The sequence below is a fragment of the Numenius arquata genome, chromosome 5 (genome assembly GCF_964106895.1).
Source record: "Numenius arquata chromosome 5, bNumArq3.hap1.1, whole genome shotgun sequence".
NCBI lineage: Eukaryota > Metazoa > Chordata > Aves > Charadriiformes > Scolopacidae > Numenius > Numenius arquata.
The window spans coordinates 1,761,577-1,775,808 of NC_133580.1; the positions used below are offsets into that span (position 1 = coordinate 1,761,577).

General features: G+C 46.9%; 1 protein-coding gene across 1 annotated transcript in view; it reads left to right on the forward strand.

Annotated features, from left to right (window-relative positions):
* Positions 1-14,232, forward strand: part of ARHGEF9 (Cdc42 guanine nucleotide exchange factor 9) — a 185,484-nt gene that overhangs the window by 156,815 nt on the left and 14,437 nt on the right. Inside the window, exon 9 of the mRNA XM_074148280.1 lies at positions 219-350. Within this exon, the coding sequence (XP_074004381.1) occupies positions 219-350 (132 nt within the window). The remainder of the gene's footprint in view (positions 1-218; positions 351-14,232) is intronic.

Below are 14,232 nucleotides of genomic sequence, written 5' to 3' on the forward strand. Positions count from 1 at the left end.
GCTTGGAGTGTCCACACTCACCTCATTTATTTCCCTTCCTTCAGATTTATCCCCTATCTCCAGTTCCTGGTCTGAAGTCAGATGGGGTGGTTTTGAGAGCTGCAGAAGGGCCAAAATGTTATTTAATTATTTCTCCTCCCCACCCTGCAAAGAGAAGCGTACCCTCTGCCCTGGCTGGGAGCGGTGGTTCACTCGGCCTCATTCTCTGTGCCCTCTAGGGAGACGATATCTTGGACCGCAGCTCCGAGTTGATCTACACGGGAGAGATGTCCTGGATTTACCAGCCTTATGGACGGAACCAGCAGCGTGTTTTCTTCCTCTTTGATCACCAGATGGTTCTCTGCAAGAAGGTAAGGACATCCAGGGAGAAAGCAGCACAGGCAAAGGGCATGCTGCAGACAGGCTTTCCAGTCCAAAGTGGTTTTTAGGGCAAGGTGGCTGTTTGCTACACGTGCAGAAGAGGACGTGGATAGTGTGAAGGAAGGGTGATCTGCACGCTAGAAATACTGAATTACAGGATGGTGAGTACACTGTGATAGAGGGATTTTGACACTCACAGCAAATCCAGCCTCCACTTGTTCATTTCATGCCTTTTTCTCATGTGCCCCGTGTTTGGCTCGTTGCCTCCCTTCTACTTTCGGGTTTTGGCTGCAGCATGTGATCTGGGATTAGATAGCCCTAGAATTTCTATATGAACTATGAAGCCTGGCACTTGGGCAGACAACTCAATTACTGCATTAAAATGATGATCGCTGCCTCTCCAAGAAATATCAGGCAGCAGCCTGGTCCGTAGCAGGATCTATCTGCTGTCACTTGGTGAAATGCATTTTAAGGCTCATCCTCGTGTAGCTGCTGTGCTGGGTTTTATAGGGCATATCTCTGCCATGGAACCCGTTAGGAAGGTAGAGAAAGACAGTGAAGAAAACCGATGCTAATGTGTTGTAGTATTAATAGCAGCAGGTGAACTGTGTTTCGGAGCAACTGTGTTCAGCATCAGCATCAGAACTGTGTTGCTGTAGTCCCGCTAAGGTGATCCCAGCTCATTATCGTCACAACTGTTCAAAGTGAGGTGACAGAGCTCATAAGTCCTGGGTGCCTCTGTCTTCTGACAGACCGGGATTCATTGGCATTTTCACTGCAGCTCTACAGGTAACTGTGCGGAGGGAGTCCCCTGGCCCGGCTTCAAACTGGAGCGAGGGCGAGCTGCAGATGTCTCCAGCCAAACACACCAGGGCTGTGTGTCCCTGTCACATCTCGTATGCTCAGGAAAGGCTGAGCGAGACCCGTGCGGCGTGGCAGCCCTCTGAGGAGTGCCCTGCCGCCGCAGGAAGTGGCGTGGGTGGCAGCGTGGGTGGCTCCTGACTCACCGCGGCATCACTGCCCGCTGCTGTGGGACACGGCGCTGTGGCCTGTGCCGTTCAGTGGGTGGCACTTTCTTCTCCTGAGTCATGGTTGACTGAAATTTTGCCTTCTGGAATGCATGGGCTTATTTTTCCCCTCCTCGTTGCTGTGCCTTTTACTTCTTTCCTGGCTCTGTGAAAAAAAAAAAAAAAAAAAGAATAACCACAGAGCAACAATAACAAAGTCACATGTTCAGAGAACTGTCAAAATGAGTCTGGAAGTACGCAGCTGGGTTTAATTTTTAATCTTGACCTCCTAGACTTTGATTGTGACCCTGAATTTCTGATTCATAAGGCAGCATTCAGTTTGGCTTGCACTGGGGCTGATCCAGAGAGGTATCAAGCCTTCCCTTAACTCCTGGGAAAATCAGAGCTGGGTTTTCTGTGGTCATCAGTGTGAGCAGGGAGCGTTGAGCGATTCAAAGCAGGCTGCTGGGGCTCCGGAGGTTGTATCAGTATGCAAACAGTGTTAGAGTGACACTGTCCTCCTCCTTTATGTATTCAAAAGGCATTTTGTGGCGTGTGTGTGTGTGGCAGTGCCGCATAAGGGATGCCTTCCCGGGAAAACACCCCCCAGATTTTAGCCATCTCAGAGACAGGACGGTGCTCTGGGTCTCCCTGGCAGAGAGATTGGTTCCATCTCAGCTTCTGACAGGCTCTTCTGCCACTCGCCAAGGTCTTGTGGGACAGTGTCTGCACTGAGCTTTAAGGTGACAGGGTGGTAACTCCTCATCTGGTGAGCCCGATATCATGGTACAGGGTTCATACCTCATTGTATGTTCTCCTTCTGCATCTCTTTTTCCAGCATCAAACTGCAGTTGTTCTTCAGAGAGTTGGGGTAGGAGTGGAGAGGGGGTTACAGCTGGACTCTGCCATCTAGATAACATTTTCCTTGAACGCTGTTAAGATTGAGTATGGAATTCAGAGGAGTGTTAGCTGCCATTTTGGGATGATGCATCCTATATAAAATAAATCGGAATGATTTATAGCCTGTGTTGACTTGACCCTTGTGTCAGGCTTTGCTGTTACAGATGCCAACAGGCAACCAGCCAGTAGGATAACCTCTGCTTTACAGCCAGACCTCTACATCCCAGGGCTTTCTTAGTGAAGCACCATCTATATCCAAGTGTGGGAACCTGGGGTACCCTATGCTTTACCCTGTGCTTTAAAGAGAGAGATTAAACACGACCCACAGATCCCCAAGAGCAGGGAGAAGGCAGCAGGTCTGGGGGGTGCTGGTGCTCCAGCTCTGCCTGTCCAGGGATGGGCAGAGCACCATGTCCTGGGGTCATCTGCAGCACAGCCTGGTGCCAGGCATGGGAATTAAAGTGCTTGAGAGTGGCAGGAGCTTGCAATATGCTTTTATGTCCCACTTGAAGAAATCCTCAGGGAATTGGAGTTGTCAGAGTCCAGAAGGGAAAGTTTGAGATGTTCAGAAGCTCTCAGAGTTCAGACTGGTCTGCCTTGTGTACAGGAAGAATTAAGTCCCTTAGAGGCTTCCAAAGCAGCAGATTGAACAGCACCCCTCTTATTCCAGACACAGGCAATGAGAAAATTCATGGACAACCTGACCCATGTTTTGCATGAGGTTTGTTCAGTCAATGAGACCCGATCAAAATTTTCAGTTTTGGTACCATTGAGGATGGCACATCTCAGTGAATCTTCCTCTTCAGAAAATCTTCTGCATAGGTGGATTTTATTCAGCTGTAATAAATCAGTAGGTATGATACGTCCTTAATCATGACACAGTCTATATGAGAATATATATTTTTTTTGCATTATAATGGTTAAATGTTACCTTTTATTGGTCAAAAGAGAATTTTAATAGAAATAAGGAATTAAAACCCATTCCTTATTTAAATATATCACCAGTACTTTAGTTTGATGAAAGCATGCTAGATATCCTGAGAGGCTCTAGAAGGCGAGCATGTATTTCAAACAAGATCTCCCACTCCTCCAGATCTCCATTGCAGTTATCTGCATGTCATCCTCACCTTCGTTACCTGTTGTCTCCCTGGTAGATGTTTGCAGCTGCAGGAGCTCTGTGCTCTTGAATCCCCAAGCATATGGATTCGGTGGTTGAACAGATACCGATATGTGAGTTTCTGATGGAACAGATACAGTTCGATATCGTAAGCTCTGTGACAGTTGGGGATGTTGGTGTTCTCTCTCATTCCCTTTGAACTCCATTGTCTGCAAAGCATGTTCTACAGTGGGCTCACATTTCAAAGACTGTCAGATTCCTGCTCACTGGACCAAGTAATATCTCAAGACGAAATAATTTCTATGTGGCAAAACTGGCTGGAATCAGCTTCACCCCAGTAGGCTAAGGTGAGGTGTTAGTGGTGTTTGCTGGTACCAGTAGGTGCACATTAGCTCCAGGAAGATGGTATATGAATTCCTGCAATATCTGGAAAAGTGCTGGTGAAAGCCAGTTCTTCTTTTGCTGCAGTGATTTTGGCAGCATTCAGCTCCCAGCCAGCCCATGTGCTGGATAAATCCGCTCCAGGAGAGCTCACTGCTGTGCACATGCCCACAGCCCCTGTCTGTGTCTGCACCGCGAGCTGCTGATGCTTTGGGCAGGCTGTACTGCTGCTGAGACCGGGCAGAGTATGAAAAAATTCTATCTATAGCCAAGGTAACAACTCATTCTGTGCCCAGGATTTAAGATGAGCGCTGTGTGCAAAGTGACATGTCCCCCCACCCCTGTGTAAGTTTGGGTTTCTTCATAGTGGTTTTGCTATCAGCTGGTAAACGGTGAAACTGCTCCAGCTCAACTGCTCTGTGTCCTGTGTGTGGCTCTAAAGACAAGGCACAGTCCACATTCTCGAAGACCATCTCGAAACCATTCATCTCTTCGATGGGTTTGGTCCATCAGCTTTACAGGCAGATGGCCGAGGAAGGCTTCAGCAGGACTCCTATCGTGTGCTACCAAGAATTACCATGTTCCTTTTTCCTGCTGCTCTGTCCAGTGTTGCCTGCACCCAAGGAATAAGGTCTGTTGGCTCTGGTGGTATTTCCAGTATCCAGCTGTCTGCTTTCAGCAGCAGTTAACATATTTCCAAATAAACCCTTTCTGCTTTGAATATGGCCTACTTTCCAGAAGCTGTGCCATCCCAAAACCATGTTTCAAGGTTTTGGGTCCTTTTTTTGTTGAACATCTGGCCAAGACATTTCTGTGAGGGAGGATAACTCTCAGGGTGATTCTTCTTGAGATTATCACCTGGTTGTTCCCCTGCCTGATACGCCTGCAGAAGTTCATCAGTAATGCCAGGCCAGCCCTCTGAGAGACAGGAGCTGATCAACATTCACTAACAGTATTAATTAGTTGTTCCCAAACATCTCAAGCAAGGTTTCAGCATCTGCCTGGCCTTTTGAAATCGTGGGTGTCCACAGATCTCCGCAGGTCGGAATCGCCCCCTTGTATCCTGTTGCTCACTCATCTCCTAAGGGTGATCTGCTCCTCAGCAGATGGGTGGGACAGACCGGGAGCTGCCAGTGGGAGCAGCTCCTTCAACATGAACCTCCTTGTTGTCTTCCTACTGGCTGCATCTCCTGGGATTTTTCCAAGGGCTTTTACAACGTGAGCTGAGCCAAGGGGCTGTCTTTGCAGTGGGCAGGTGGGCAGCTGGGTGATTGCCTGGTCGATGCATGCAAAGAACAGGACATCAGTCAGTAATATGATTATATTGAACTGTATAACTGTGTTAATATGACTATAACGAACTAGTGATCAACATAGTTCAGCTGTCAGGAGCGGAGTGATGGCACTGGTCGGATCCAGTGGCAAAGCTCAGACCCTTCCCTGGTTTCCAGTGTAAGTTCCGCTGCCTCGGACTGAGAAATCCCGAATGCATTTCCATGACCATCACGTCTTGGATGACTGACGGGACTGCAGACAGAGCCCTAGTTTGTGAAAATGAGTAATTATAAAGGGCTGCATTCAAATGTGCTTGACAGATGTTATCTCCACCAGTATGGGTATATTTAAGTCTTTCTTCCAAGCAGGAAACTTGCACTAAGATTTACGAGGGCTGCATGAATAAGAGCAGTAGCAGCAGGTGGAGAAGCTGACGCTGTGGCAGCCAGCTTTCAGTTCTGGCAAACATCTTGCAAAGCAACTTGTGTGGGAAAATTTTCACAAATAAAATAGGCTTCTGAGCTTTACAGCTAAATCTCTTTGGCTTAGCTTTTGCCATCAGAGACAGCACTGGTCACTTCCTAAAACCACTGCTGAATTATTTTCTGGTGCTAGGAAGTGAGAAGATTAATCAGATTAAATGGCCGTGTCAACCATTTCAGCGTTCAATCAACTGAATACTGAAATACCAGGGGAGGTAGGTGGGTGTTGCAGAACATTTCCAGAACCTGTGTCAAAAAAGGGAGCACCGAGTTAGTTTGGATGTCTGCAGTTCCTGACAAAGAGCACTGGAAGAGCTCATGATTTAGATTTTCTTTGCAAAGCCGAGTACTTTCAGCTACTGGATTAATGTCAAAACTCTCCTAATGAATGTTCTGCTTGGGTTTCCCGGTGCAGAGGTTGGGACATTGGAGTGTGCGTGAGGACACAGCGGTGTTTTCTTCAGAAGAGGCTGTTTCCCTAATGCAAAAATGCCTTTTGGAAAGGAAGAAGGCAATAAACTGTGTAGGAAGCAAGCACTGGCCTTGGTTTGACTTACCATATGTCTATAATGAGGAAAGAAGAATACATATTCCAGTGTGCTACCCGTAATTACCAAGAAATGAAGTCAATTCTTGATGATGGTAGCATTAAAGGATGTTGCCTTAAAGGCACAGGGTCTACTTTTCTTCCCACCCTGAAGTTGAGAGGGTTTGACGCAGAGATGCTTCAAATTTGCAAATCATAGTAGTTAACATCCAGGACTGTGACACACAGCATTAATTATGATCGTAGCTTGTTAGGTTGGGGGATGCTCGAGGTGCTTATCGTGTAATAGTTGAGGATCTTCTTTTTTCTGTTCTGGGTAATAGTTTGGATTTCCCCGACGGGCTCGAGAGCGCTGTGCCTGGAAGTGACAGTATGAAGGGTTAACAGAGTTTCTGCACCAAATTATGCTTTTCTTTCACCGATAGTGGAACAGTCCTTGATGGGGCTCCGTGTCTAGTGTTTTCTGACAGCACAGAAAGATCAGTGACTGCACGAAACGCATTTAGTTTTCATTTGCACTTTTTATGCGTCTCTTGTAATCAAGAGGCAATGCAAACTCCAGCTTGTGGTTTATTGCTATTGCTGTCTTCCCTTGAGCTCTCAGAGCAAAAGCAGGCTGGATGAGAAGCAAAATGAGACTAGTTTAATAGCAATAGCCAGACAGTCAGCCAGAAATAGCTGTGCTATAGGAGATAGAGTAAGTAAAATAATCCTGTCAAACTCCATTGCAGTTCGAGTTTCCAAATAGGAAGATAAAAGAGACATTTCTGAGCCCTTTTAGTGTATGAAGGTCTAGTTCCCGTATCGCTTCTGTTAAAAAACATTGAAGCAATCTTTGCACCAAAACAACGGCCCTGCTTTTATTGCAGGCTAAATAGGTCTCCCAGGGCTAGCCGAAAATCTTGTTTGCAAACACAGAGCAGCACTGGGACAACTCTTATTAATTCAAGTGGGTTTTTGACCTACAAGGAACACTGTTTGACTTTTGCAGCACCTCCCACCCCTTCTCTTTTCCTCCCAGTAACTCAGATCTCCACGAAATGCCATGTTTTGGGTCAGGGCTGGGTCCAGCCTGCAGCGGGGTGGGAAAACGGGTCAGGCTGTGTGTTTCCCTGGTTTCAAACAGCAGCTCGGCAGAGACTCGGGTGTGTGGCGCGGACGGGCCAGGCTACTGTCGGAGCTGGTGAGAGAGCAGGAGATGGGAATGAAGACAACCAAAGAAAACACACCAGCCTGGTTTCAGCCCCAAAGCAAAGCATAAGGTGACGTTTTTAAGGACCAGTGTTTCCACAGCCCCACTGACGTGGCCCCAGCTGAGCAGTTGGTGCTGTCTGCAGGCAAGAGGTTTCTGTGGGTCCAGACCATGGAGCATGGCAAGGATGTTTGGTCCTCCTGTCAGTCTCCTTGGCTAGCAGGCAGCTGAACCCGAAGGATGAATTCCAGCAATTGACAGGATACATGTTAAAAACAGTTATGAAAAAGTACTTTAGCTTTCAGATATGACATATTCAAGAAAAGAAAACATTTTTTTTAATCGTCAAAATAGCCCTGAATGCATTTGTTCGGTGACCCTTTTCCAGTGATTTGCACCTACCAGTTACGTGCCCTGAGCGCAGTTTTGCAGGAGGATTTATTTTCAGGAAGAAATTCTTTGCTGTGAGGGTGGTGAGAGCCTGGCCCAGGTTGCCCAGAGAAGCTGTGGCTGCCCCATCCCTGGAGGGGTTCAAGGCCAGGTTGGAGGGGGCTTGGAGCAACCTGGTCTGGTGGGAGGTGTCCCTGCCCAGGGCAGGGGGTGGCACTGGATGGGCTTTAAGGTCCCTTCCAGCCCAACCCATTCTATGATTCTATGGTGCTAATGGGCTGCACTGACTGGAGTCAGCAACCTGCTGCCCTTCACTGGCTTGGGGAGGCAGGAGCTGCCTTCTCGCTGCTCAGTGAGCAATAACAGGGAAGAGCAGACTCCAGAGAAGTCTGGAACGCAGGAGGTGCAAGGAAAAAAACATCAGAGTCAGGCAGAGGAGCCAGCTGGAGGAGGGCAGGAGAAGGCTTTAGATTATTTGTTGCTAATTCAATGTTAAAATCCAGAAAGGACTGAATTTAGAGTCCTCCACAGTCTGTGTTTTCTGCATAGGGAACAGGTTTAGCCTACTCATATAGCCATACAGATATGCAAGATGCTATACAGTATACTCTGCGCCTAATTTAGCCCTCCTGTAATTGCAGTGGGTGTAAATTTGGCCCACAAGCGAAACCTCAAGAGCTGAAAATTTAACCCCCCTCCTGCTGTGGCCTTTCAGCAGCACAGTTTTAAGCCCCTGGGAGCAAACTGGAGAGACCAGAAAAGCGGAGTGACGTGTCTGCAGAAGGGTTTCCTGTCTCTTCCTGTTATTAGTTCTTTGGAAATGCGCTTGCCCTCGTCTCGCTGCTTCACAGCCAATGTGGCTGGGCTTGAGGTGGAACAAGGCATCAAAATGCCACTGATGTTCCACTAAATACATCGAACAAAAATAGCATTTCCACATAAATGCTTTCAGCTCCCGTCCTCCCCCACTTGGATCCCACACTGCAGCTCTGTGGAGCTGGCAAGGATGAATCAAACATCTCTTTCCAAACTCAGGAGACAGACACTGCTGAATAATTTGGCAGGAATCTGCCGACCTCCCCGGCACAGCTGTCCTTGTGCAAGAGGAGTTACGTAAACTGATGGCACAGAGATTTCGGCTCCTCTTCCCATGGTGGCCCCCAGGGAAACATGGAACAAACAATTTGGCCCTTCCTAGGAAGTCTGCGGTAGGAAGCGAGTGGCCGAGGTCGTGTTGGGGAGATGGTGTTACATCCCCCTGTTTCTCATACGATCCATCCCTCGTTGCGTTTTCTGATTGCGCTGCACAGACCCCATTTCCCTTCTGCTAAAGGCTGGCTCAGCCCAAACAGCCAATTCCAACAGGGTGATAGCAAAGCTCACAGTCACCGGCATCCAACCCCTTAGCAGGGCTCAGATTTATTTTCTGATATCAAGAATATTTAGGACAAAACCACTCAAAAGGGGTTCATTGAGTTGTAGGCTCTCGTTTGGACAGAAGAAAGGCCCAGTTTTGCAACGTGCTCGGTTCGGGGAAGGTCAATGAGAGCGGTGCGTAACTGTCCCCTCTTAAAAACCAGCCCGCAGTCGGGTTAAGTTAAATGAACAAATGCTACGGAAAACCGTGTCCCTGGTGTTCATGAAAAGCAGGCTGGGCTGCTTTCTTCAAAGGGCCGCTTTAAGGTAAATTAGATTTTAAAAATGTAGGCTCTGAATCTTTTTTTAAGAAGCCGAAGAACCTTGAAAGCCCTTATGACTGAAGATACCCAAAGACATGGCAAAGTGGCAGCATGCCATGCTCTCATTGCTCGCGGCAGGCTGGGCAGAGGGAAGATAGAGAGCAGGCAGGCAGGAAAATCAGGACAAATTTCAGGAGCGAGTTGAGAAACTCTGCTCTCTCCCTCTGCTTCTTCCATCCTGCTCTGCAGGCACTGCCTGCATCAACAAGAAATCATCAGAGAGGGGTCTGAGACCCACAGCTCAGTGCAAAAGACAACTCTGCCTTTTCTAAATCATGGGTTGGTGTCTGGGTGCAGTTATTATGGACCTTTTTCCCAATTTCAGCATCAATTATTCACTATTCATCAACTGTTTCAACATCAACTATTCACCAAGTTGTAGAGCTTGCCTGTAGGTGGGTCTCTCTTCAGCCTCATCCTTGGATCCCCATTCTCCTTTGATACCCGTGGAACACGTCATCTTCTGGGCAAAAATAGTCTGCAAGGATTGCTGCTTTTTATATTGAGCGTGCTGCTACGCTGCTGCCTTGTCTGTGTCGAGTTTCAGTCATTTGTCGTTTCAGGCAAGCCTTGGCTTTGCTTTATCTGTGTGTACACAGTGTAATACTCTCGGCCTTCCAGCCCATGAGCGCTCGTGAGGGCTGTTGTTTCACCGGCAACGCTCCTGACTCCAAGCCACGATCTCGAGTAGGGAAGAGTGAGGGGAAAAACCCCTCCTGCGACTTTGTGCTGTCACCCAAGCTCAGTGCAAGAGGAAAATAGCTCAGAAGACCTCTACTGGGATGATCTTGTGTAGAGCTGTGGTGGGATGGAGTGATGATCCCCTCCAGAAGAGCCACCCTGAGTAACCCTTCCCCTCGCAGGAGGGATGGGGGATCGGTGCCCTGCTGCCTCTGCCACCCTGGGGTCTGCCAGCTCCCAACCTGAAGCGTGTGTAGCACTAAGCCATTCTTACAAGACCGTGAGCTGTTAAAGATCCACCATCAAAGCCTTTCAATGTGTCTTTCGCAGATTACTTATTTACAACTCCCAGTTGCCCTGTAAAATAAGCAAATATCATCATCCCATGATGGAGATGGGGAGGGAGGAATCGCGTGTCACCCCAAGGCCCGTGGCCAGATCCTGCCAGCCTCAGGAGCTGCGCTCCGAGGACCTGGCTGCATCCGTGTACTCAGAGTGCATCATTCCTCCCCCACTCCTTCTGAAACCACTTTGCCATTGGAATATGCAGGATTTTGAGAACCAGGAAGGCCAATAACCTACATGTGCGATGAGGAACTTGCAACAGATTATTCTGTGGTTGGCATCTTTTGTATTGTCAGCTCATAAGAGGGATCTAATGACTCATGGCTGGAAATGGCTATTTCCCCACTTGTGTTTTACAGATGATTTGTTTTACACATGAGAAGTAGAGTGTGACCGAGCATAAACATAGCGCTTTAAAAAAATCCTGCCGTCCCAAAATCATAACCCTGGCTTAAGACCTCCCCACCCATCCTTGCACGCCACCCACTAAGAAATAAACAGGAGGAGTTCCTGAAATGCATGAAGATGGAGCAGGGAAAGCTCCCAGGAACAAATTACCTGGGACACACACCAGGTGCTTCCCTGTGCCCTCTGATGGAGGGGACAGTTTCCTCCTGATATGCTCCACGTTGCTTAAGCCATTTAATAGCTTTTAATTCTAATGCCATTTTGCCCTGGCAATTGACTGCATGGGGAGCTGGCCCTTCTTGTGATTAATATTATATTTCCTCTGCAGCGTCACGGGAGGGTTTGACACTTCCAGGGTCTTGCACAACCATAGTGAGCAGGGGCAGTGCTGGGCATATGTAGCCATGGCCTGGGGTACTCCTGGCAGGAAAAAAAAAGATTGATTAAAGCTAGAGAGCAGGAGAAAGCAGTGCTAAAGACAAGTAGAAGTAAATTTAGTAGTAAGAGTTACTGAACAGTGATTTACTTCATCTGCAGATATCTATATCCACTGCAGTAATTTGAGGGTAGGTGCATAATTCATCGTGGAAGCCACAGCCCAACTTCAGATCTTCAGGTTTTCCAATAAAAGCCCTTTATTTCCTCATGAAGGTCACAAATGAGATTATTTTTTTTTCTTTGAAACATAGCTATAGAAAGTCACCTCCCCCCTTCAGAGAGGGGTGGGCAAAACGGGGAGATTCAAGTCAGAGTGAGAGCAGGAGAAAATGGCCCGAGCAGGTCACACAGACGGGTCCATCCCCCCGAGTGTGGCTGGTACCTCAGGCACGAGCACTTCAGCTGTAACTCTCCGACAAAGCAAAGCAGAACAGGGCTGTGGTGGGTTTACATAACGTGTCAAAACTTTGTTTTGTGCTCCCATCAAATACTACTTTTTTTGGCTTCATCTTTTCCTTGTGAATCCTTAGTACATATTATGTGAGCAGACTGCAGAGTATTATTCAGAAGAGCTTAATTAACCTCAGCCAGGGAAAGAAAAGGAAATCATAGAAGCTGTAGGGTAGAAAAAGATCATATTTAGACAAATAAGTCCAAATGACCTAGATGCATCCTTAAGAGCCATGCAATGCAGCCGGGATGCTGTTGGGATGCAGAGGCTGCAGGTTTGTGTCACCGCTCCCGGTGCTCGCTGTCCCCCTCTGCGCCTTGGGGCTTCTCCCAGGAAGCTCCCACTAAAACCTACCTGCTCCCAGCCCGATTTCTCCTCCGTCTGTCGCCTTTCCCTTAGACACCATCAAAACGCAGAGCTGGGCAGGGCCCCAGGAGATCAGCTATTCCCTCCACAGGATTAAGTATACTCAGATCATCTCTGATGGATGTTTGTCTAACCTTATTTTTGAAAATCTCCAAGGAATGCTGTCCCAAGACTTCCCTATTTTGTCTCTTCTAGTGTTTAACTACTCTTAGAGCTAGAAAGATATTTTTTTTCAAGTATCTAATCCTATTCTCCCTTGTGGTAAATTAAGCCAAGCCACAATCAAAATGGAGAATAATTGATCACCAGCCTCCTTAGAAGAGCAGCGGCTTTCACGTATTGGAATACCAATAGCACATTCCCTTTTATTTATGTCCTTTCTAGATTAAACCACTCAGTTTCTTTCGCCTTTTCCCACTGATTAGGTTCTGAGAGGTTTTTTTTGGTCTTTTTAGTGTTTTCTTGCACTTAGCTGATTTAACTACAAAAATTAATTTTGTATGACATTCAAACCTGGACAGTGTAAAGCAGCTAGTCATCATCCTGGCTCAACTGTGGAGAGGGTAATATATAATACTATACCAACAACATATTTTAGATATATATAGCATATAAACAAAGGTAAATTCTATAGCTTAGTAATTTTTTCCTAATTTTCTTGTATGTTATCCCTGGGATAATCAGGAGTGATAGCAGCAGCCTGTCCCGGCCACTATTTCTGCCCTCCCCTCAGCCTGAGCTCCTCTCGACAGCGTGGCTATTTCTATAGCTGATAAATCTCCATCTTGTGTATACGTATTTGCTTTGTCCTTCTGCCATGTAGTACTTGCACTGGGCTGTTTAAACAATCTGTTTTCACCTCAGCCACACATCTGCTTTCCTTTATCTTGTGTGTACTTGATTCAGCTTAAGTGCTCGAGGAAAGATAGTCCTGCGCCTGATGGAAACGGTGTATGAACAGCAAGGTTCGTTTCTCAACGCTGCTACCGACTTCCTGCTGCGTCTTCCAGAAATCACACAAAGCAGTGTTGCTTCCATTGCCTGCATGTTTTATTTTATTATTATTTTTTGAATTTTTATTCTCTTGTCCACGTGCATAAAAAGCTCCTTAAAACCAGGGTTTGGCCTTGTTTGCTGCACATCTTGGCCCGGATGAATTCCTCAATTTTATCAAAATCAATTACAGCGTAAGCCAAGCGCGTTTGTCCGTGCTTCACTAAGGAGTTAAGTAATATATGTTACTCTTTAAGAGCTGTAGGAACATACGTGATAAAATATCCACGGATCAAATAATTATTATGTTTCCCATGCTATGGGTGTTAAAATTTCGTCAGTTAGGAAGTAATATCCATTTATTGAGTGTTGGCAAGAAGAAGGGAAGAAAGGGTAAGTGGTAGTGGGAAATGCCTAACCCATTAAAAATGACATTAGTTACAGTTATTAACGTGCTATATGGACTGAACTTTCTCAAAACCAGGTGTGTACAAAGTGTCCTCCGTGTGCATTAACTGAGCTGTTCACCTGCTCTACCACTCCGTGAAAAATAAGGGGTCTCTTAAACACTTGGGGTATCGGTGCTGGAGTTTGTGGTCAACGGGTGGGGAACAGCCCTTCTTTTGTGGGCGTACGAAGGTGCGTTTCTTCTCCGTGTGTTTTCTGCAAACAGCCTCGATAGCTGAGCTTGTCCTTTCCCACTAGTGCTTTCTCGCCAGCAATAATATTCCGTGGGGCCATTTTATTTCCAAAAGCGCTTGTATGATTCCATTATCTCCTCATTGCTCCTTCAATAACTCCTAGGCAACACCGTTATCTTCACATCCAATACTCCGCGACACCTGCAAAACATGGGAGCCTCTAAAAGGCACCGCAGGAGCCTCCTGGGAGGCAGCGATTGTTCCCGCTGCAGCCTTGGAGGGGAAATGCATGGAGTGGTTCATTCAGGCATGTCCAGACCCCATCCATTGTCCTCTGGAAGTATAATGACAGCACAGAGCTGTTAAAACATTCACTTAGCATCAGCTATTAAAAATAGCTCATAATAATGTTTTCTAAACCAAAATTGGAGAGGTAAGGAGGGAAAAAAAATGTATTTAGTATGTGTCAGAAAAAAAGCTAAAGCACAGAGCCTTGTGTCTTCAGAGCCAGCTGAGAAG